Here is a 25,792-nt window from a genome sequence, read left to right on the forward strand (position 1 = left end):
CTCTGTTTGTACAGTGTATACAGCTTTTGTCCTCCACCACTGTTCGCCGCTCAATGGGGGCTAAAGAGCCGAGGAAGTGAAGGCGGAAGAATGGCTCCACGCTCACCCCGGCAGCCAGCGGCGGATCCTCGTGCGCAGGACGGCTCTGGTGGGAAGCCTGGAGTCACCGGTCACGCAGCTCCCACCATCCCATCACACAGTAGCGCGCTTCTCACTTCTGACCTCGGGCAAGGCCTGCGCACGACACCGCCACTGCGGAGACAGCCTGGTTGGTTTAAGAAACATATTTTATCTCCTTCAAAAATGCGCCTCTGACACCCCTTCCCTCCCACCATGACCCAATTCACGGCTGCTACTTCAGCCCAGAAGAAAAAGTGAGCATGGGATATGGAATTAAAATAGCCCTACGTCCCTTCAAAATGTACAAATACGGTAATAATGTAGTAGCTATTTTAAATCATCACTGCAAAGACTTTTAAAGGAACTGAGAAGAGTAGCAAACGACAACCATAGCTATACATCTGTATTTCACACAAGCCATTTAGATTGTGCAAATAAAGGGTCAGGGAAAATTTATCATATACATAATATTGCATATGCACCTGTATATTAGTTACCTTTCAGCAGAGGAAAAAACCCACTTCATATAGATTACTGCTATTCTTCAAATAATTACTTTTGTCAACTTTCCTTTGGTAGAAACTGTACTTTTCTTTACAATATCATCATTATAAACATCTTTAAGATGCAAAAGTAGCCCTCTGGCACACAGTCAAAACTGTTACCTTCACCTGCTTCACTTATTGGTTGGGTGGCTGCACTCAAAGAGTTGTGGTTAATGGCTCGATGTCCAAGTGGAGACCCATCACGAGTGGCATTCCTCAGGGGTCCATGTTTGGCCCAGCTCTGTTTAACACCTCTGTCAGTGACATGGACAGTAGAATAGAGTGCACCCTCAGCAAGTTCACCAACAACACCAAGCTGTGTTGTGGAGTCAACACACTGGAAGGAAGGGATGCCATCCAGAGGGACCTTGACAGGCTGGAGAGGTGGGCTCGTGCAAACCTCATGAAGTTCAACCAGGCAAAGTGCAAGGTCCTGCACACGGGTCAGGGCAATCCCAGGCACAAATATAGGCTGGGTGGAGAATGGATCAAGACCTGAGGAGAAGGATTTGGGAGTGCTGGTGGATGAGAAGCTCAACACGAGCCATCAATGTGCACTTGCAGCCCAGAAAGCCAACCACATCCTGGGCTGCATCAAAAGAAGCATGGTCAGCAGGCCCTTATAGCAGCCTTCCAGGACCTAAAGGGAGGGCCTACAGGAAAGATGGGGAGAAACTCTTCAGCAAGGTCTGTTGTGATAGGACAAGGGGTAATAGTTTTAAAATAGAAGGAAGCAGATTCAGACTTGATGTAAGTAAGAAATTTTTTATGATGAGGATGGTGGAACACTGGAACAGGTTGCCCAGAGAGGTGGTTGATGCCCCATCCCTGGAAACATTCAAGGCCAGGTTGGACGGGGCTCTGAGGCAACCTGATCTGGTTGCAGATGTCCCTGCTCATTGCAGAGGAGTCAAACTAGATGACCTTTAAAGGTCCCTTCCAATCCTAACTATTCTATGATTCTATACTAGAGCATAAAACAATATATATATGCATAGTTTATTCTAAGGAGTGAAGTCTTTGCTTGCAAAAGGTATTTGGGTTTTGGAATGATTACCATGAAGCTAATAAGGCAGTTAGCAACTGGTTTTTAACTCACGCAGATCATACTACAGATAAAGTCATGTATGATAAAGTTGGAATGAAAGAACTGTTTAACATGATTTAGGACTGAACTGGTGGCAAGAAGAAAATTGCATTTTAAATTAAACAAATCCCTGCACACAAAGAACGTTGTTCATTTTATCACTAATAGCCAAGATAGTATTAGCATGCTTTCTACTGCTCTTTCAATCTTATTTTTTAAGCTCAAAATACTGGAATGCTATTATTACATTAACCAGCTACATAAGAAATCCCCAAAATACTAAAAAAATCGATGTGTCTAATTTCAGAAAAAAAAATAAATCCCACGAATTGAAAGTTTCATTATGTGTGAGCTACTCAAAGATCGTGGCAGTCTGAAGCCATGACTTTCACTCTTGGCAAACCATTTGTGAGAGAGTAACCTGACAGATAGGGGAAGACCATTACCTTATTATTTTAAAACAGCACAAGAATTTCTACTGTTTATATCTACATATGGCCTTATTTAAATCAAGCAGGCCAGCCTGCTTTGAACACTAGCTATAAGACATCTGACTGCACTTCAGTATACTGGCACAGAGTATGTAAAGTAGGCGAACATTTGTACGAATGACAAAGTACACCTGCAAGTCTACCAAGGACCTGACCCATCACAATCCTCAATGGATAGTTTCAATTCGCTTTAGAGGAGGAAAATCCTCACCTTTCATCTACTAGTAGGGTATTATATACCCTGCCACAGGAATACTCATAGATCTAAAGGCCGATCAACAAAGCTGGAAGAATTAACATCTAGCACTTTTTTTTTTTCTAATAATGAATGGGAAATTCTCAGCAGAGAAAGACCTTCCAAGTTTGCCCTATGACAAGAGAAGAAGAAAGTGGAGAAATAAACTCTGCTCCACCAATTCTTTCAACAGAGTGATTCTAAATCACTGCAAAATGTCTTTTTTAAAAACATTTTTTTTAAGTTTAAACCACTGCTTAGCAAGTTAAACCTACTTAAACCTAGCTTAACCAACTCCAGCCATACATTATTCCTTTCCAGTGGCTTACAATAACTTAGTTTTAGCGAAATGCACCAGTGGTGCGTACACCAGGCCAAAGCGTAGCATACTCTTAATACATCTTGCAGAAGCAGAGGAATATCTCACAAACTTCACATTGCAGCAACATGTGATTCAAGTCACTGAAAGGCCCAGAAAGGGATATTGTATTCGCTGCCACACATCACGGCTGCTCTGCATCCCTCCCAGGCTGGCAGCAGCGGCAGCCCTGCCTCCTGCCAAGCAGAGGATCACAGTTTGTTTACCGAGCTCTGCCTGGAGGAAGCAGAGCGCGTTTCAGTCTCATCTCCAGCAGCCCTGTCAAGCCAGCTGCCAAGAATGGCCTTGAAAAGCTTCAGAGGGAGCAAAATCTAGTACTGAGGTGGTAAGTAAGCAAGTCTGGCACCGGGCACCCAAAGATGAGTGAGAGGGAGCAGGTACTACCAGACCTGAAAGATTAAAACACTTTTAGATAACTTCAAATGTATACAGTTACAGGAAAAGAAGTAACTGAACTCCCTAAGTGGAGAACAGATTAGCAATCAACTTGTAATTACTACTCAGATTAAGATCTCTCCCTGAATACTTGTTCATGAGTACAAATTGCAAATAAATTAACCTTGTCTGCTACTTACATTTTCTTACAATGTATGGAAAAGACCTAAAAAGTTTGATTGGGATTTCATGTTGTAGAGGATTATATTTTAAATATTTTAATTTTTAAAATTAACACTCTATTACTTCCAGAAGATTTCAGAAGAGCTAAACGCGCACGCTGTCCGCTTCTATGCTTTATATAGGTTTATATGAACCGTGAAACTGGTTCATAAGATCTCATTGCCTTTGGAAGAGCCCACTAACTACTATGAAAATAAAGAACAAGAGGTTTCACAGAGAACAACCAACCAATCCTTCATTGCTTCTAATAAAATCATTAATCAAAGAAAAATTGCTTAAGCCCTTTTCCTCTTACCCTACTAATGCAAAGTCACCAAACACTAATAAGTGATTGGCATATTTCATTGTATCCAGTGGTTATTTCCCTGCCTTAGAGTTGTATCTCAATTTCTCGGTTAAGTGGGTATGTGCTCACGCAGCGTGACCACATTATGTGCGCTTTTCCATGTGATCAGAGCCTGCCAAGTCTCAAAGCAGTTCATGTAAAATATAGCTTCAGTATTCTGCAGAACAACTCCTTGAGGACTCGGAGGACTGGAGGGGTGTCATTATTTCTCACCCGGGCTGGGTGGCTGGATTTGGAGTTCTTTAGATAAAAAATAAATTGTTGTAAAATGCTAAGATAGGAAAACAGAAAATTTGACTTTCTTAACAGCTATCACAAAAGGAAAAAGTAAATAGCACTGTTTTTGTTTAAAAAAAAAAAAAGGGCTCCATGACTTACTATCACCATACTCCATATTTCAGTGTCCATAAATCACGGCTACGTTCAGCAAGTTCACAAAGCAACGGACATTTGCATCTCTGCTTGGCTGCTATTGTGCCTAAAACGCTGACAGAGCCACAGCAGCAGTGGCCACACACAGACTCCAAAATTTATTAAGGCAAGTTTTAACAGCTACTGAATACTCTTAGAAGAGTAACACTTATTTTTTCCCCCTTTTAAAATATATGAGTCTTTACTTAACACTGTGTTTCTTCCAGCACAACAGCTGTATCTGCCTAGGATTTTAAATTTAATATTGACACTTTAAGAAAAATCAAGCAAGCAAATACAATAGCAGGGGCTGTGCTGTTGCTGGACACTCACTACGGGCAATTACATACAAGCTATGCATTGCTGAAGTTCTTCTACGGCTTCTTCCTCCAAAACATTTGATATATAAATTAGACTCAATTTCTATTCCCATCCTAGTTCCATACAAGCGCATCTGAAAACAAGAGGCAGCAAGGACTGTGTTGGTTTTGTTAGCATATTAGTGAGCAGAAGAGAAAAGGAAAGGAAATTACTCTTAAATAACAGACATCATAAAACATTACTTATTTTTGCCTCTAAACACTGCCTTTTCTTTTTATTCAGATTTGCTGAGCTGCCTAATAACAGCAAAGCAGCTGAATCCCCCATACAGCTCAGAAACACTCAGCGTTAAAAGGCTTACCTTGCTTGGTAGGAATTTACCTGCTTTGTGCCCTGGCTGGATAACGACATCTAAATAGGCTGACAAGGAATTACAGAAAGCATCAGGGGAAGAAAAGCATCTGTCACTGGTTCAGTGCGTAGGAGTAACAATTAATTTTATCAGTTTTTTGGGCCTATTCCAAGTGGCAGTCAACACCCACTCCTCCTCCTGATGAACCATTCCTCTGTACAGACAGTTGATTGTAAACACAAATGCGTGACTAAGTCATCAATGGCCACCACCTTCAATCAGGCCAACAGATCTACCAAGCTATCATCTTAGGATCACAGAACAACAGATATTGGAAGACACCTATGGAAACCACCTGGTCCAACATCCCCCCACCTCCCCTGATCAAAGCAGGGTCCCCCAGGATCACATCCAGACAGTTTTTAAGTGTCTCCAAGGATGGAGACTCCACAACCTCCCTGGAGAACCTGTGCCCGTGCTCAGTCATCCTCACAGTGAAAAAGAGTGTTTCCTCAAGTTCAGAGGGAGTGTGTTTCAGTGTGTGCCTATTGCCTCTGGTTCTGTCACTGGGCACCACTGAAAAGAGCCTGATTCTGTCCTCTTTGTACCCTCCCTTCAGGTATTTATAGACATTGATGAGATCCTCCCTGAGCCTTTTTGACTCCAGGCTGACCAGTCCCAGCTCTCTCAGTCTTTCCTCATTGGAGAGATGCTCTAGTCCCTTTATCATCATGATCAGGAGTCATTCACTGGACTGTCTCTTGAACTGAGGAGCCCAAAACTGGAGACGACACTCCAGGCTGGGCCTCACCAGGGCTGAGTGGAGAAGGGTCACCTTCCTCCGCCTGCTGGCAATACTTTGCCTAATGCAGCCCAGGACCCCATTCACCTTCTTTGTCAGAAGGGCACACTGCTGGCTTATGTTCAACTCCGTGTCCACCAGAACCCCGATTGCCTTTACCGAGCTGTTTTCCAGCCAGGTGGTCCTAGCATGTACTGGTGCCTGGGGTTGCACCTCGCCAGGGAAAGAACTTTGTACTTCTATTTGTTGAAATTAATGATGTTCCTGTCAGCCCATTTCTCCAGCCTGTCAAGGTCTCTCTGGATGGTAGCACAACTACCCTGTGTAGCAAAAACTGCTCTGAGTTTTATACTCTATGCAAACTTGCTGAGGGTACACTCTGTCCCGTCACTGAGGTCATTAATGAAGGTGTCAAACAGGACTGGACCCAATATTGATCCCTGGGATACACTGCTAGTTAACAGCCTCCAGTTTTAGGAATCTTAATATTATATAGCAGACTGAGGAGAATTATCAGTGAAATAGCTCTGTACACCTCTGGCTTTGCTAATATTAACAACTTTATCATATCTTTCTGATCTTTAGTGTCTTAAAGTCTTGTTTCTTGCAGTTACACTGTTAAACAAGCTCAACTGCTTTTTTAAAAAAAGTTGATTTAATTAAAAATTCCTATTCTGCCAAGTCAAAAAAAAAAAAGTTATGTGAACCCAAAGACTAAAGAACCCAAAAAGAAAAAATAAAAACCACTTTAATATCATGATTTGTGGGAGGCTTGACTCATGTCTTCTCAAGAGCTCGAGGTTGATATATTACCTGCAGAGTGTTTCCCTCGCTGTGTTAATTCCCTTCTCAGACTTGCTTACTGAAGCTATTCCAGAGGGATGAATAATTACCGTTCCATGGTTATATGATAGCATTAATTTTCCTTTGTAAGATCTGTGTTATATGAAGACTTATAATTCACATTTGGTCCAAACCATCGTTAACTCAGTTTCTCAACCTAGAAACTAAATAGCTTCTGTCTTTGGGCAAGTCTACACCTCTCAACAGATTGCTGTGCAGAGCTCACGAGCTGGCTTAGACCAAGCTGGATCCCAAACCAAATTCAGAGGCCACAACAACACAGCACTGCAGCTCGGCTCATTATGCTAAGAAGAGGGTTTAGCGCAGTTACACCCAACCTAATAAAGCAGTTACACTGCTTCAGTAGCCTGGACTGCTTTTTCTCCTAGCCCTTAACTCAGTTACAGGAACAGGTCAAACTGACCAGACTTTAAAGCCAGAAATATCTTCACCTTGCTCTGCTGTGTGTTTAGTAAAGTACAGTTCCCTGCACCCCTGAAAAGTACCAGTTGTCTATATAACCAGCATGTCCCTACCTCATCCGTTGTCAGAGCCAGTGAAACATGTTGGGGAGCATTAGGGTTTTCATTAAAAATCATAATCTCCTGCATCTGGAATGGCAGAGATTCCTAGAGCCTTTTCTAGCTATTGAGGTAATTTATTATACTTTAGCAGAAATATTTAAGTGAGAGAGCTCCTCCCCACATGCAAATCACAAGGCTTTCTCCAAAGTGTGGGGCAGAAAAACGCAATTCCAAATATGCTCCATACCGAGACTCAATTCATTTATTCTCATCAATTTCAAAACAAAATACTAGAAAGAGTTTTCATTCTTCTGCCAAGTCATCAGTTTATAATTCTAGTTTCTACAGCTCTTGACATCCAATACCTGCATTAAGGGAAAAGAGAGTTAACCTACCTCCTACAGACAAGGTTCAAGCCTTCCAATGCAGTCACAAGTTTCCCAAGCATTTTTTCCCCTCTTGTGTATGTGTGCACATCCACATACGAGAAAAAGCATGGCTTAATGAGTATTTACGGACTTTGACACTGCCAAAAAAGCTCCAGGCCACCTATGAACTGCTTTGTTCTCTCAAGATGTTTTATACAGCATATTCCTCTCCCATTTATCGCAATGACCTGGCAAGACAGAGCTGGCACAAAATTTTCACTGGTAAGTGCTACTAGTTTTGTGGGGTTTTTCTTCTCCAAAGGTCATCAAATTTCATAACTCTCTGCTACTTTACACTAATGACAGAAATGAAAACAAAGATGAAAAAGTGATTTGCAGGCTTGCATGTACTGCCGTGGCCATAACGCTAGGTCTATGTTGTATGCTCCATAATGAATGCTGCATAAGGTGCCTCGTTCATATGGATTAATTGTACTTTTAATAACCAACACCTGACCCGTGGTATTATTACATTCACTAAACTCCAAAGTATCTATCTGTGATGAAAAATTTACAGTATAGTAAAAAAAAAAAAAAAAAATCTTTACAGACTTCAGGCTCTGGGAACTCTGGAAGCACAGTCTTGTGTATCACAGAACCACACAAAGCCAACACCTCCATTTGTGGTTGAAAATAACCACTGAAGAACGATATACAGTGGGTGGCAAAAACAGTCACAATTGTAAAGTAACCAAGTAAATAATAAGCTATGTCCATAGGGGATAAAAATGCTATAATTTCCAAAATGCATGCTGCTATAAATAAGTTAGAAGTTATTTGCTGAAGTACACAGATTAAGTTTGCAATCACACAGCTATTCTGCATGCTTGTTTTTAAAAAAAAAAAAGAGCCGAAATTGTTCGACAGCAGACAGAGTGGCACCACATGCATTGTTTGGGCTTAGAGCAATGGCAAATTGCACTATATGGAAGCTTTGTAGAAAAGGGAGTTCATGCCACCTCCTTGAATTTAGCCCTCTTCAATATAAACAACAAGGCTTCCTTTTTAAGTTGCAGTGTTGGTATGTGGGAACAAGACAACAAGATCAGTCCTGCTTACCATTTCTCCCTGGAACTTGGGCAAAGTTTGAGACCAAAGGCTGACCAGAGTGCCAAAACCCAAATTTGCTGATGACTAGTCGTCCTCTGAGAATTTCAACATGACATTCTGGTAATTTTAATCACAGAAAGGGACTGGTTTTCACAGTGTGGAGACCAGCTGTCTGATTATGTTTTTTATAAAAGATACAAACTGGAAGAGATTCAAGAAAGTGTGTGTGTGTACTTTGTTTTATACTTCAGCAAATTTGACCAGGTCATAATTATTTAACAACTGAAAAATAAGATGGTCTAAGTTCATCTTTCAAAATGCAGAGGAATTCTGCCCTCCAATAAATAGATGCTTACCTGATAGGTAGGACAACACGGAAGCTAAGGAGGGTAAGGAAGGAGCAGGGAAGTACAAAGACTGCTTCTATTTCAGATAGCTATTTAGTATTACAAACATATTAGTCAGCAACATGGCACTGATGGACTTAAACCATTTGATGTCACAGGCACAAAGGAAATCATTGCCATACAAACTTAACAAATTCTTACAGGTTGCTAACTTATACCACTACTTTTTTTTTTGGATAGGCAAGAAGTACTATCCAAACAAAACAAAACAAAAATCAAAGCTGATGACAAAAGAATAGAGCAAATTTTGTGTGAAAGGTCAGGTAAGTGTTCATGCTGACTGAGTAAGATTATATTAATAGATATTTTAGTAAGTTATGCAAATTCTGCTTTAATTATGTATAAATGAGCAAAAACTTTTTATAAGGCTTTCCAAAAGCATTATTAGAAGGAATATATCATATACTGCTGCAATAGTCACCTCTAAAACATGGTGACTGCTTAAAAACACACAACAAAACTGCTAATTCTACCAGTTCAGTGGGAAAACACTGGTAGAAAGATGAGCAATAAAGCTACATAAAGTTAAAAAGGCCAACTAATTTACATGATACTGAATAGATATAAAAATATTAAACTGTAATTAATTATAAATGTAACTACATTATATTTATATTTGAAATATATAATCAGCATTGGAAAAAAGAATACAGAGAATAAGTCTAGATGGGGTACAACTAATTAACAACAGAGCACATGAATAAGGCAATCGTAGCAAAAAATGATGGAAGGAATGAAGATAATGTTTTCTCTCTAAAAGACTGGTTACACCTTTTCTTCATCATCTTATAAGAGTTTTTCCTACAGTGTGGTTACTACTAGAAAGCCTTCAGAGAAAAAGACTGATCTATTGGGAATAAAAACTACAACAGAAGAAGGGAAGTAGTGAAGGAGGAAAACACCAATTTAATGCTGATAAGCTATCAGCAACAATTTGAACACACAAATAGAATGAAAAAATGCTGATAGGATATTACTGTGTTCATTTTCCTCACTTATTAAAAGTGGGAGCTAAAAAAATTTTCTTGAGGAAGACCTTGAGCCTTTTCTAAGCAAGAACTACAGCACAGAAATAAAAAATATTTTTGCACACTGATCCAGCATGGTGTGCATTTTATCAGTCCCTTCAACGTGCATAAATGAATTTGAAAAAATACTAAGTTTCTACAGGTTTTCAGTCTCTTTCATATGACCTGTTTCTTCCGCATGTGCATGAGTTTCAAAACTGTACTTGCAAAAGCATAACTTATTATATCACTCGTAGTGCTGGTTAGCAATTTCCTTCTTTCCCCTTGAGAATGACACATTACAGACAAATGCTACTTTGCTGGCAACAGACAGTAAAAAGGAAGCTGAATACTGTAAAAGCAAACATGTAAAACTAAAATCAGCATTACCGCAGAAAGAAATGTTTCCTTTATATATCACATTAATTACCTTTTTTTTTTTTTTTTTTTTTTTTTACAGCAGGACTAGTTCCATCAACATTTGACATGAAAGCTGTAGGATGTGCCAGGCTGCCAGAACAGCACCACTCCAGTCAGCAGAAGTACAGGATAAGTAAGAAATACATACTGAAAGGAAAACATCATTAAGTCTCTCTACTGCCACCAGATCTGTATCATGTGGGTGGCCCATACTGCCACTCAGAGACTCTGCTCCCACTTAGTCACAGACATCACGTTGAGCGTGAATTTGATGCTTGTGATTCCTCTGGCAATGAAAGAACGAAGGCCCCAGAGAACAGACTAGGGTGCTGGGTGTCTCTACGCAGTTAGACTCCTGCCAGTTATCTGGTCTTAAAGGAAAGCATTAGAAAGGTTATGTCTTTAACATCGTCTCTCTAAACCTTTCCATAGTAATCTCGCACTATTAGATACACAACAGTCAGGGAAACTAGGGCTTAGCAAGCAAAAGCTGAATTTACCCCACGATGACATCTTCCCTTGTGCGAGTATCTTTGCTGCACAAAAAGAACAAGGTAGCTTACTCCATGCTTTGTGGGAGGCAGCTCATTCTGGTTGAAAGATGCACTAATTGTTCAAGATGTATATTCACACGGTATCAAAATGGAGTAGTTAACTCCAAAATCACCCTCCAGTTTAACGTGCTGTGACTTTATTTAATACTTTAATACACAAACTAGAACTAAACCAAACTGTGTCTTACTGAAATACTCTCCCCTGCAGAGCATCTCTCTCCATGTATCTCTGGATTTTTTTTTCCAGAAATTGATCTTTTTAGTCTTACAAGATCTTTTAGGTAGCTTCACCCATCACTATTAACTTAAATTCAAGACTGTCTTAATAAAATGAATGTGCTAGAAAACAGCCAACCCTATTCACATTACGTAGTCTAAAAAGATACATTATTTTTAATTGGATTCCATTCCACCCTTATCTATAAAATATTTTAAAAATAGAACAAAAAGAGAAGAATTTAAAATGTTTCCCAAATAAAATTCACCCTGGCAACCATTCAAATAGTGTAAATATTTTGATACAATTTACAGAAACAGCATTAGGTAATGTTTTATGATGCTCGTTAAGCTGTCATGTTCTAAATCACAACGAGCATCAAATTATTTCTTCCCTTCTCTACTATTTAAGTTTGGCAAATATGCTCTGTATAAAAGGTGTCAAGTAAAATCGCCACAGGATATGCTGGAAATCCCTGCACCAGCTGCATACTGCAACATAAAGGAAGTGTCTTTCTGATCTTACAGCCTGATAATACTGAGTTGCTGGAGGGTTGTAGCACTCTTTGAAAATAAAGCTTCATTACACTGGCATGGAGAGGTGCAGTGTAATCCTCTTTGGAAGCTGGTCCCGCAATCCTACATTTTAGAAAATTGCTGAAAGCCATTGTGCTTCTGATGGGAATTGGCCATTAACAGTTCAGGTGCAGACCATGCAACAGGCAGCACAACCCCTCTCCACATTTTCTGGTTCTTAGGAATTCCATCTGATAATGGCAGAAGCAGGTTATAACAGCGCCTTTTTGCCATGGATTAAGTTGCTGCCCATTTGGAGATCTAAGACAGAAATTTTCCTCTTTAGGACTTCATTTCTTCTGCATGTTAAAAGAATGAAAAAAAAAAATACAGCACTTTCTTCCGATAGCTGAAGAGTTACTTCACCCTTACTTTCCTACAGACCCTTTCTCATTTGTATAAACTCTGGATGCTTTACAGAATTGATATATGTTGTTGGCATAAAACACAAATTTAACACAACATTTAAGTCACAGAGTATCAAGAAACATGTTTTTACTAATAGAGTATATGTTAAGTACGTACAGCACATATTAAATAAGATCTTGAAAATGTAAGTGTAATAGATATTCCTGTTACATTAAATAAACCCAAAAATACAAAATGCTGCTGATATTTATAACCAAATACGTCCCTGCCCGACCCCAGTGAGATTTTACCAACAATCTCTTTGGTCTCTAACTAAGCTGATGCATGCTTCCAATCTCAATACCATCAATGCTGATAATAAAATATATTTTTTGCAATCCTATGGAACAGCTTTCCCAAAGGGAATAGAAGAAGGAAAACAATCAGTGAAAACGAAGAGAAAATAGCTATCAGATTGTTCAAATGTTTATTCAATTTAAATTTCATACCATTACTGTTCTAAGGTTTCTTTTACTTAAGAGTTTGTGGAGGGTTTTGTTAGTTTGTTTTTGTTTTTAAAGGTTAACATTTACTTCAGAAGACCTGATGGGGAAAAAAAAAAATGTATTTATGCAGCTACTTCAAACTTTCCAAGTGAGAGATACCTGTTTTTGTAGTTCCTCTTTTACTCAAGGGTCGTGGTTCAACCCCAGACAGCAACTAAGTACCACGCAGCCACTCACTTATACTTCCCCCATACCAGAAGGGATGGGAGACAGAATCAGAAAGAAAGGAAAAACAAGATAAAGACAGTTTACTAGGATAGCAAAGAAAAAGATAATAACATATATATTAACAATTAGAATAATAATAAAATATAATGATAACAGAATATACAAAATGAACAATGCACAATTTCTCACTGCCTGGCGACCAACACAGCCCATCCCGAGCAGTGATCACAGAACAGAACTGAGCGCGATCTTGGAATGATCCCAAGAGAGAGAGCTGTCCACTGGCCACTCCCCGCTTACATACTGAGCATGGCTTCTATGGTACGGAATAATCTCTTTGGCCTAGCCTAATCAGTTTGGGTCAACTACTGGCTATACCCCTCCCAGCTTCCTGCACCTGCACATTAGCAAAACCTGGGAAGCTGGAAAAAGTCCTTGATCTCTTAGCAACAACCCATAACATCAGCGTGTTGTCAACATTTTTCACATACCAAATCCCATACTAAATCCAAAACACAGCAACTACTGGGAAGAAAATTAGCTCCATCCTAGCAGGAATCAGGACACAAAGAATATGTTGAGGTTGGAATCCTTTCTTATGGCCACATGGTGGTAGCACTACAAGGTCTTTCACTTGGACATCCCAAGAAATCACAACTGTTAAGATGAGGACTGAGTAGTTTAAGAGAACAAGCTTTACAGACAAGAACCTCTTGTAGGATTTTTGTTTCTTTTCAAGTAACTTCTAGCACTTTCAAAGAGCAAAGGACACGATACAATAAAAGGAAAATTGTATTACAGGATCATGAAAATAGTTGAGTTCTGGTGAGAAAAAAGACAAATGATCAAGAAAATACTAAAAGCACATGTCCTCATAGAGATATCTCCTTAAATAAACGGCAAGAGAGAGGGTTTTTTTCTTAAAGATGCTAGACTAATATTTTGGAGGAGTTCCCAAATACCTGAAAAGACAATACAGTACAAACAAATATCAGCATCAGAATACAGGTGCCAGAAGAACCATGCTTTCAAGATCAACTTCATAAAAATGGTATCAGGAATTTCCACATTTCAAGATTAAATCTGGTTCTTCTGTCCTGAACTGATAGCATTCAAGAAATTATCCATCATTCGTAAATTAACACGCCCATTCTACTCCTTGGCACAAGCAATAAACATTTTACAAACAAAACAGTAAACAGTTCTACTGATTACATGCATGTACAAGATGGTGATAAAGTCACTTTCATCAGCAAGTGAATGAACAGAAATAACAGTAACAAAGTCTTACTGCAGTCACCAATGTAAGCTGGTACAGATCTAAATACACACTGCAAATTCTACCCAGTACTTTCAAGCTTTGGTAGAAAATACTCAACCACTAGTTTGACCTTTATTCTGGGGATCAAAAGCAGTTATTGCCTTTCAAAGAGAAGTCAGTATCCACTGAAAGACTCTAAGCCTTCATGCTTACTAAGAGGCCAACGTATGAAAAGATCATTTTTGTTTTGATAAGGCAAACTTTACTCTGTAAATCAATGAGCTGCTGTCTTCACTACGTAGGCAGATCAAAGCAATTGTACAAGCAAAGGCGTAAGTCTTCTCACTACTTTTTAATAAGCAGGGAGATCCAAACTCAGCAGCATCTGAATGCTACTGATGACACACGCAGTTAACTAAGATTGCAGTTTTCCATGTTTATTTTTGATTCCACAAGTACTTTGAAAATTTTGTTTTACAAATCCCAGTTATAACTATGTTATATGACACAGCACATTATGACAAGCTGCAAGCTAAACAACAGAACAAAATATTGCCTGTGACTGCAATTTTTTGTAAATCCAGGTAAATTTTAAAAATTCCAGTTCCAGAAACACAATAAATTGGAAAAAAGTGGCAAGATTTATTTAAATTATTTATTTTCTTTTATAAATATTTTTATTTAGAGGACTAGCTCCATATAGCATTTAAACACTTAAGGAGTCAGAGACAAATTCAGCTTCCTGGACTGAACTGAGGAGAAAAGTGATTTGAATCACCTGCATCTCAAATGAATGCTCTAAGTCCCTTAGATAGAGAGTATCAACACTAATACTTCCACTGCCACCATATCCTCAACGTTGTGAATGCTGTATCATTTTGTGAACATGCCTTTAGTTCCTAATTTTATTTCATTAAAAATACCCAGGTTGTTAATTTCCCCTCTCCCCACTCCCACTCAAAAGCAAAGTAAAGTATAAACTAGTCCTATATGGATCTGCTCGTTTTTACCATTATAATAGCCAGCCAAAAATATAACTGGCCTAGACCCTCTCAGCTCCAGGCTTATGCTCCCAGCATACAATGGACCACTGACTCTGAAGCATCTGCTCCAATGACAGTTTCCTTGGGCCTCATTTCCCGCTGTACCATTGTGACGTGCAATGGAAGAACAGACATACAGCATTAGGAGAAAGATGAGAGCAGGGAAAGAGTGGACAAACACTTGTCTGTTTGTAAGCTTTTTCAGGAAGCTGCATTTCATTACTTTCCTCCAACTTGTCTTGCTACCCAAGTATTCCAGAGCACCATGACAAAATGAGATAGTAACACTACACAAGGAAATGGTGAGCGGTGGACTCAACATTCACAAAGTGAATGAATTGTAGTTAGGGATTTGAAGACAACACACAAAGTTGCCTGCTCCCCAAATCTGCGAGGAAGCATGTAAGCAAACATGGGACAAGGTAAAGAGGGCTGCACTGGAAGCAAGGAAGGGGCATCAGTGCATGGACCCTTGCTATGAACCATGCAAGTAGATAGTTGCGAGTCACGGGTTAGAACCAGAGAGAAGACCAACAAAGACAACTGACATCTGCTATGGGCTGTCTGATCAGGAAGAGGGAGTGGATGAAGCCTCATTCAGCCAACCAGAAACCAACTCGTGATTGCAGGCTTGCTTCTTGCAGGGGACTTAAAATGTCCTGACGTCTGATCAAGCAGAAACAAACATGAAAGGGGGGCAAGGAATCCAGAGCGAGTGCCCTGATGACATTTTTTTGCCAGAGGTGCTAGACAGCCCAAATAGGGCAGGTGTTCTACTGGACACATTACTCACAGGCAGGAAAGAACTGTTTGGAAAGGTGGTAGCTGATGGCAGCCTCAGCTGCAGTGACCACCAATGACAGAGCTTAAACGCTGAAGGAAAAGTGAGAAAGGCAAGTAGCAGAAAAAAGAACTGGGCTTCAGGACAGAAGACTTTGGTTTATTTGGGGTAGACAAGAAGCTGTCCTGACGTTAAAAGGAACAGGCTGTTGATCTATAAGGACAAACTCCTCCATGCTCTAGAAGGGGCTTCCCCAATGTGCAAAAGTCGAGTGGGCCTGGCAGAAGCAAGTTCAGCTGAACAGGGAGCTCTGGTCTGACCTCTACCACAAAACAAAATGAATGGTCATAGACTGAGATGAATATAGAAATACTCCTTGGACATGCAAGAATGGGATTGGGAAAGGTAAAATTCATCTCTATTTAGAATTAGCAAGAGGTGAAAAGAGCAACAAGGGCTTTACCACTACAGCAGCAGCAGAAGACTAAGAAAAATCTTCACCTGCTGCCAAATATGATGGGCACAAAGGACTCTGTTCATTCTAAGCCATGAATCACATCTGCTTTCAAAGTCACAGACCTGTCAAAAAAAAGGCAGTCAAGTATACAAATGCTCTGATAAAATGCTATCACAAACTTGCACACGAACGTATGATTATTTGTTCAGTCTTTTTATAAAAAAAAAAAAAAAAATCAACAATTTCAGATTGTTAATCTTGTAGATTAACAAAGATGCTCCTCCTCTCTCAAGGAAACAAAAAAAGAATAAAGAGAAGAGAGATGTACTAAAATACCCTGATGTTATGAATTTGAAAACATGGTATTTTGTCTACGTACTAAAAACTAAGTGTTAAAGTAACCTGGAGACAAATTAAAAAGACAAGATATCTCTGAATTTTATAAAATCATAAGGTTGCTAAAGACAGTTTAAAAAGCTTATAAACACCATTTCCACTTGAATTAGTTCCTTCCTTATCTTTTAGCTCTAACTACTACATTCCCCAGCACAACTGTTCTAGCTCCAGTACAGTTGTTCTAGTTCAGGACACACAGTGAAACTTGCCACCAAAATCTACATAAAAATCTTCCTCTACAATGTGGAATAATCGACCACATTAGCACTGATCATCTGCTACGAACAGTATTACCACAAATAATGTGCAAACTCCCCAGTACACCACCTCATGTATACATATTTAGCATAGAGAGTTCCTGCCTAAGGAGGCTTACAATTTACAGGGGATTAAAGTTCCACATTGACAAAACTCCCAAGTATTTCAATAAACTGTGCTTGTTTTAACAACTTGGTTGACAATGATGTCCCCTTTCCTCAGTGACAAAACACCCAGTAACTTCCTTTGGTCATGGTAAGTTGCAATAATGTAGACAGCAATTCTGCAAACTTGCAAAGGAATCTGCATTCAAGACAATGTTGTCTGAGCCACACAAATCTGCTTGGGATCATACTTTCATTCTGCACAATACGTTTATTTCTATAGTTTAAACCACAAAATTCATAAGAACTATCCAAACTCAGTCCAGAAGATGGTCAAGTCCCATTAGACAAGCATTTCAGTACATTGCTCACATATGTTAATTGCTTACTGTAAGTTTATTACTTACTTTCCATCTACTTCTGGTCTTTTGCACACACAGTGAAACTTGCCACCGAAATCTATATAAAGATCATCTTCTACAATGTGGAATATTTGACCAATGACAATTTTATCTTTGGCAGGTCCCATCTGAATTAAAGGAGAGCGTCTCAGCATGGATGCAAAGGATTCCGATTTCTCTGAAGGAACCTACAGATAAATATAAAAAAAAAAAATTTTAAAAAAATTTCATAAAACATACTACTTGAAGGAGGAATTAAATTAAACTTGTAACATACAAAAAGGCTTTATTCACTAAATTAGAAGTAAAGATTTCATGTTTCTGGTGCATTTTTAGTGAGACTTCTAAGAAGGCATCTGGTACATTTCTCCAACCCCAAACATTTCATACATTAAAGGTAAAGCTTTCATTAATTCAGTCACATAAAAACATAACACTTTGCATCTCCTGAAAAGATGTGCCAGTTCTGTTGGTTAGGTAAGTGGACTCAAAAATGCATTCCCGATATTAGGTGATACTCCTGAAAATAAGCTCTCTCGTCTCTTTGTTATCTCCTCAGTGAAAACCAAAACAGAATTAGTACCTTGTAGCTATCCATGCAACTATTTAATAATGAATAATACTTAAATCTTTATTTTGAAGAACAAAACCAGTTTGCGAAAGCAGCAAAAGTAGAAAGCATGCACAAGACTGAGCTAACACACAAAAAAAATTGAATCATCACTTCTCTTATTTTTCACTCTACAATATCAAGGTAAATATTTAAATTCAGTAACTAAATAAACAAAATGCAAGTTTATTCTCATAGAGCTTTGGGAAAACGGGAGAACATAAATCCTCCTCCTCCTCTTCCTGGAGACATCTCTCTTATGTGATCTGAGTAAGCTGATTATCACAGGCTTCCCATTACACACTAGGCGAAAATACCCAGCTACATCAAAGTCAGACTCAATCTCACATAAGCTTTCTCTGATAGACTAAATATGACCACTTTTTAAGATTACCACCTTTTAAATACAATTAATAAGAAAAGTCTTCTTGCCAGAAATGAATGAAAGGGGAGATTCAAAATGTAAGGAAATAATTTTATAGATGGATAAACAGATCCAAAAAAGTAGAGCCTATTTTCCCCTGCATTTACAGTCATTAACTGATATAATAATTACTTCACGCAGGATTTCAGACTATTTTCAATCCAGCAGAACAACTAAATGGAACAAAATAATCAAGCAATTAAAGGTTTAGAGATCTGTCAGCTTCAACAACACCCCCCATTGACCACTTCAAGTGGATGCTGAAAATCCATCTATATTTTATATGAACAGAGAATAGTGCTATCATTTTCAATTTGTACATTTGGAAACTTTTATTCTTGGGAAAGCCAAAAGAGACAGTTTTGAATTCCAGTTCTGCTGGAAGACACAAACAGTGCCGGTTGTTCTGACACAACATAGCCTCGGGAACTACATAAGCTAGAGATCTGACACCTGATACAATCTGCTGCTTGAGGAACAGGAACTGTTAAATCCCAACAACACGGGCTGAAAAAAGTGCAATGCGTACCCGTGCATGCACACACACCACAAAAAGAAAGCTGCTGGTGACGGTAAACCACAAACAGAGCAGTAGGAGTCATACAGGAAACCTAATATCAGAGAAGGTTCCAAATACAGGACTGTCTGAATTTCACAATGCAGTCTGAATTCAAACACCTGAAGATTAATTGTACAGCATGCATTTATAAGCGCTCCAAGGAGAAATACAAATCAGTGGAAGCAAAAAGAGGAAGCATTTGAATGAGATTGATCATATGAATTGAGGGCAGCAGCAATCTAAATACAACTTTAAATCAACAAGCTGTAACCTAAAAGTAAACGTTTCAAAACTAACATCCTCTCAAAATGACTCCACCTGGGCAGGAAATTCTCATATTGAAATGTGAAAAACTGTTTTAAGTGAAACTGAGATACAAAGTGCAAAATTCAGAGGTCTTCCGCTGACTTTCTCACTACGAACTCACTAGAGCGTGCAGAATCACCCGATTGCTTTGGAATTCAACTGCTTGCCCCTGTAAAGTAACAAATGCTTTTCCATCATCCTGTATGCTCATAAACATTGTTTTCAAAGATGGTATGTCTCATCTTAGTTATACCTTGTCACTCAAAACCAAGTTACGGTACTCAAATACTACTAAACGGCCAACTACTCTACACTTTGAGCTGATTGTTCAATTCCCTGCTTCCCAAACCACCATTATCCCATTTCTCCATCCTTCACTCCTGACCCAACTTGATTTGTCTGAGGAAGACGATGCCAATGAAAACAATCTTCCAGAAACTGACAGCAGGAATGTTCACAGCAGAGGATTTCCAGGGGACATTCAGTCTCTCAGGTGGACCAGTTGAGGGCTACAAATGAAAACAACTTTCCCAAGCAAGAGTTAACGTTATCAAGGGAGGCTGCCGGCAGAGACTTAAGAAACACACATAATGTAAATACAGAAGGGCAGCATATATGATACCAAAGAGACAGACACAAGCACAGTATTATCAACTAGCAGAGATGCTGGCTTTTCAAAAACTAGTGTTTTAGAATAGATCATCCTTCCAAAAACTTTACCTGCTCCATTTATGAGACCTAACATCTGGAGGAAAAAAAAAAAAAGAAACAAACAAAAAAACCCAACTTTCTCGGGTCCTCCAAAAACTCTGTGAAGTCTTCTTAATTTAGGACACGTCTGCAAGTTTTTAAACCAAGCAAGCTGGTGCTGCCATGCCTCATCCTGCCCTCTCCACTCCTTCCCAGACAGAACACCTGTCCCCTTATGCCACTACTGAAACTTGTCCTAACCTGAAGTAAATCTGTTTCAGGAATGTAAGAAACAAAAGTTATTTACTTTCTTGTAAGGATAGTTTTCTGATGGTCTAGTTTTCAAACTAGATCACCAAGGGACCAAGTGAGTATCAGGATGAAAAAAAATGAGTGTAAGAGTGCCCACAGACAAGGGCAAAGATAAGAACATGGCAACATGGCAGCAACATGTAAACTCAGGATGACAAGACTACTATAATTTCATCCCAGAATATTTTCAGTTATTCTGAAGGCAAACTAATATGAAAATCTGTCTAGGAAAAAAAAAAAAGCAAGAACCCCACAAAGCAAGCCATATGTTATTATTTGCACAGCTCAGTTCAGGTCTCAGGTAAAGATCAGCTTTGTTTTCCTATTTCAACAGGATGTGAGGAGGTTCACCTCTTCTTATATGTAGATCATCAGGGAAAAGTCTGACCTAGTAGCAAGGATCAAGAGAACTTCTGAGTTTCGTTTGAAGGAAATCTTCCTAAGTTATCTAGAAAGATGGCATTAGTAACAGTCATTGAACACACCAAATAACACTGAGCTTATTTCAAGCAGTAATACAATTCACAGTAAATTCCTTCATCTCTTGGCAATTACACTCGTTAAATGGCATTCACCTCATTCTTATTGCCTTCATTCGACAGCACATACAGTAGACTCTCTACCCTAAAAAAAAACCCAACTTGTTGATTGTGAAATTTTTATGTCCACATCATGAAGATGGGTCACTAACATCCTATGGATTTCCCGTTTTTATCACCCAAAAATGGTCCATTCTAGTTAATAACATCCATCTTTTTATCTCCACTAGGAAAAAATATTGATACAAAATTCTCTCATGTGCAAACTTGCCTGTGAAATAATCTCTGTACATGACATGTAAGTGCTATCTTTACACCCTGACAGATGTGCTCATTCCTTACTGGAACAGAGATTAAACTAAGATACAGATGCTCATGTACATAGAAATCCTTGGCTATTCTTCATTGTGGACAGTTTTCCAAGAAGCCAACGGGAATCTGTTTGAATTCTATCACAGGTCTACAAGTCTGCAGCATTCTCCATCCTGCTTCCTGGAGAGGAACTTCTTAAGAGTACAAATATCTAATTCACATATACAAGAATCCTCAAGAGACTCCATTGGTTACTCCTATCAAGTATTCTTTTCTGAACAGTCTAGAAACAGTGAGCTAAAACACAGTATTTTCTCCAGTTTTCTGCATAACCTAAAAGAGATCTCATTAAACAGCAATTTATCTCAAGCATTCAAAGAGATTTAATAACATTTTGAGTACTTTCCTCCATGATTTCTAAATCTCCTTAACTGGATTTCCCACAATAGCACTACAGAAAAACAATAAGATAGTAAGATAACACAGTAACATAATTTATTAAGCACTCTACTTTTCTACTTCTCAAGGAGTGTGGGCCACACAGCTGTGATAGATAACACATCAATAACATGTCAAGTTGCAAAAATTGGAGAATATTACAAAATTCAGAAACACAAAGGGCACATTCTTTTCAAGTACCTGAAGTATGAAGGCTTTTTTTTTCCTCCTCCTTCTTAAATGTCTAACCTATTTGATATTCCTTCTAATTTCCAGGTTTATAAAGTTTTTCACAAATATTTGGATGCCTCTCACTTTCTGTGCATGCAGTTCAATAAAAAACAGTAGCTCTTTCAATAACAGAATACTCTGCAAGACGATAGATATTAACAAGAGTGGAAAAAGTAACAGGTTTAAACCCCAGTAAGATCCAAACGAAAGCAGTAACTCCAATGGAGTTATGTAAGGAAGTTATGGAGGAATGTAACATACTATTTCTGGAGCAAAGTCTATGACTATACAAGCAGGGTGGTCCTATCCCACCCACAGACCAGTATGTCTTTCAAACCCTAGCTATGTGTTTTATGTTTGCTTGCAAAGGCAAGTAGCGTGCATGTTCGAATGTGAGAGATATGGATGAAACATGGAGAAGTGAGATGGGAGACTGGTAATCTGACTGCTACAATTAAGGGGTGAGTGACACATTAACATCAAGTAGCATGCAAAGAACACAACCCTCCATTCCTAGCAAATTTGTCTTCCATAGCTAGAGAGATTTTTCTGTCCAAAGTCAGTTACACAAAACAACAAAATGGGAAAATAGATTTGCAATAACAAGTTAGGATGATGCCACAGTAGCTAAAGGTCAAATGTCTTGGAGATACTCAAAACTTGACTGGAAAAGGCCCTGAGCAACCTGAATCAAGTCTGTCCTGCTTGGAGCAAGGGGCCTGAACAGATGACCTCCTGATATCACCTTCAACATATATTATTTTATTTAGGAAAGAGAGAAGACTAGGAGCCTGCTATAAAGAATATTGAAACAAAACACAGTACATTAAGCTACTCTCTGACCAAGTATATATTGATCAGGCACTTATTTCAACCAGCAACCTAAAAAATTTTCACTATCTACTAGCCCACTAAACTTCAATTTTCCACACCTTGTAACTACTAAAATGGTGCACTGTTGCTTAGATATAGATGTAAATCCAAGGAATTTTTTAAAAGCTGTTGTAGGCACTGCTAGGGTAACAGATCACAGTGATTCACACAGTTCATTTAACAAATTCCTCTCTAGTGTACTTTAACTATTTTTACTCAAATGAATGCAACAAGCTCTATTTAAGTCAAAAATCCTTTGTGTAGAAGAGTACCATCTTAAAGGCAACCGGACCAACTCAGACAATATACCAGAAAACCTGGCATCCAGCAGGTAATGGCCTTCCATCCAGCAACAGCGTATGAAGCATTGCCAACTTGAGAGTTCTCCTAAATTTATCAAAGAACAAGCATCAAGCTTTGTTTTCACCACCATGGTTTCCCTGCACTCTGAAGCTCTTCCAAGAGATGAGAGCGAAGACTCAGGAGGAGCACTGAGAGGACCGATATATGACTACAGCAACTGAAATTTGGATGTACAAGCACACAAGCAATTACAGTTCCAAGCAATTACAGTTCCAAGCAATTTCTCTGGGTGCCACCTTCATTTTATATATTAAACTGCTTGGTCTAATGCTGATAACTCTTTGTTGAGAAGTTCAATACATCTTACTCTGGTCTCAGAATATAATCACTCAAATTTTAGGCCTCAGACCTTCAACTCACATCAGAGAGGTACAGTTCTCAGTCTCCCCTTGAAAAGTTAAGCTCAAGTACCTCCAACTTTGAACATGTTCACAACTTTGTGTCTAGCAGTTATCAGTGATTTTAGACCTTTCTCAAAGCAAAAGCTCTGCTTCCTCTATTAGTAGGAAAGAAATGTTTATAAAAAAAAAAAAAAAAAAGTTAAGAGCTGACACTAGCATTTATTACTTATTTACTCCAAAATACTGCCAGCCTCTATTAAGTATCTAATCTAGATTTCTTAAAAATTGATCCTGTCTTGCATCTTCAGCCTCATTCCACTGTACAGCTATTGTCTACCAAGACAGCACTCCCACTAAACCTGCAGAGCCCTCCAAACCTCCTGCAGTCACAGACTTTTTGTCTCCTCTTCTAAAGTAGCTCTGTGCTGGGCAAAACATCCCAGTCTGCCCGCCTCAGGTCTCTACCGTTCGCATCACTGCCCAAAGGACAGGCTGATACAGAGTTCTTTTTCTTCCTTCAAATTCTTTAAATACTGTCCCACAGTTTACATACAGTAAAAACAGGAACCATGTCTTCAGTATGACACATACCTTCTCTCCTCCATCCCCACTCTACCGTTCAAAAAAGAGACATTTGCAAAAAAAACCAGCAAATTACTTGCTATCCTCTTATTTGCAAACAACATTCATGTCAAGTAGTATTAACGAGGACAATTTGCAAATTGCTAGCTAATATACACTATTCACACATGGAGAATACATACCATAGACACCAGCTTGATGCTCCAGTGACTAAAAGATGTACAAGGCTATTCTACTCTTTTTTGAAGCCTGATATTTAATTCTGCAATATGTACCAAGGCAAACACTAAAATGCTGTTATTTTAAAAGCCCAAATGTTTATGGATAAATCAGATATGTGAAACTACGCACACAGTAGAAAATAGGTAGATTATTCTCATACAGCTCTGCATAATGCCAACTAGGGCACAAGTTTTAGCTAGCACATAAGTAATTAAATACAACTGCCACAAAATTCACCTACCAAGGCTCTTAAGTAACAGCATAACCTCATCCCACTTACAGCACAAAGTTATAATCAAAATCAGCATGAACTGAAGAGTTTCTTCTTCTAAAGTCTACTGTCTGTTTTGCATTTTCCCCACTGTAATAGGCTTCTTTTCCCTCCCCGATTAGTGGCCTGAGGTTTTGTCCTATTAAAAAAAATATCAAACAACTGAAGTTCATAGTTTCCCAACAGATTCAACTTACAACCCAAATTGGGCAACCACAAAGACAAGCACGATCTCCTCAGCTTCCTTTAAACAAGAAACTTTGCCACTTTAGTCCTTACAAACAGATAAAAGTGAAGAACAAATATAAACTTATTGCCAGCAAAAGAGTTTTGAAGATTAATTACTGTATAAAGCTGAAACAAAAGCAAAGATTTGTGTTATTTAATAAAACTACAGAAGGAGAATAGTCCAAAGAGAAAGCATAAAAGGAGGATATGTGATTCAAAGCAAAAATAAAAGCAGTGATTTAGGGAAAAGTCTAAGATTAATGACTGCAAAGTCACAAAGGAGAGCTCTGAAGCAGTCAAGGACAAAACTGGAAGCTTCCCAGCCAGCAGGCAAGAAGATATTTATAAAAAGCTTCATATGAATCACTTCCTATGCAAAGATTGTTACAAGGCCTAATTTCTGCAAAGACAGCACTTGCACACCAGCCTACACTATGATGACTTGAATTCTTTAAGGGAATTATTTTAGTTATAAATACGCTAATATATTCTAATATAATTATTTAATATCTACAGTCAGTAGAAGAAATATCAGTATAACTAAAAAATTCAGCAGATATTATATTCATTAATTTCTGCCCATACCCGAGTAATGATTTGAATTACACCCTCAACGGCAGCAAACTCCAAATTATAAAGTTTTGGAATAAACATAGGGTCTGTACTCCTCTTTTTAAAGGAATTTTTGAAGAAAGCAAGAGAGGGCAGAAAACTGAACCATTTTTAATATGATATGGTATTACAAAACCGATATTGAAGGAGAGCACTGAAAGTTTTTCCTCTAAAACTTACAAATTTGTAGCAAAAAAAACACTCAGATTTTATGATGGGAAAAAGCAAAGGAAAACAGTTCTTTTTGCCTAGAAGAGGATGAGGGAAATTGACTGCTATATTTTCATTCTTATCTTTATTAAATCTTTATTAACTCTCAAAAAGCCTTGCACACTTAGGGTTTTAATTGCCCAGAGTTATTTCC

The 25,792-nt window shown here is 38.6% G+C and overlaps 1 protein-coding gene across 1 annotated transcript in view; it reads right to left on the reverse strand.

The window, feature by feature from the left end:
• The window catches only part of MRPS28 (mitochondrial ribosomal protein S28), an 81,610-nt gene that overhangs the window by 46,328 nt on the left and 9,490 nt on the right, over positions 1–25,792 (reverse strand). Inside the window, exon 2 of the mRNA XM_086740954.1 lies at positions 17,522–17,703. Within this exon, the coding sequence (XP_086597080.1) occupies positions 17,522–17,703 (182 nt within the window). The remainder of the gene's footprint in view (positions 1–17,521; positions 17,704–25,792) is intronic.

Source organism: Chlamydotis macqueenii, chromosome 2, assembly GCF_036417535.1.
Source record: "Chlamydotis macqueenii isolate bChlMac1 chromosome 2, bChlMac1.mat, whole genome shotgun sequence".
Taxonomy (NCBI): Eukaryota; Metazoa; Chordata; class Aves; order Otidiformes; family Otididae; genus Chlamydotis; species Chlamydotis macqueenii.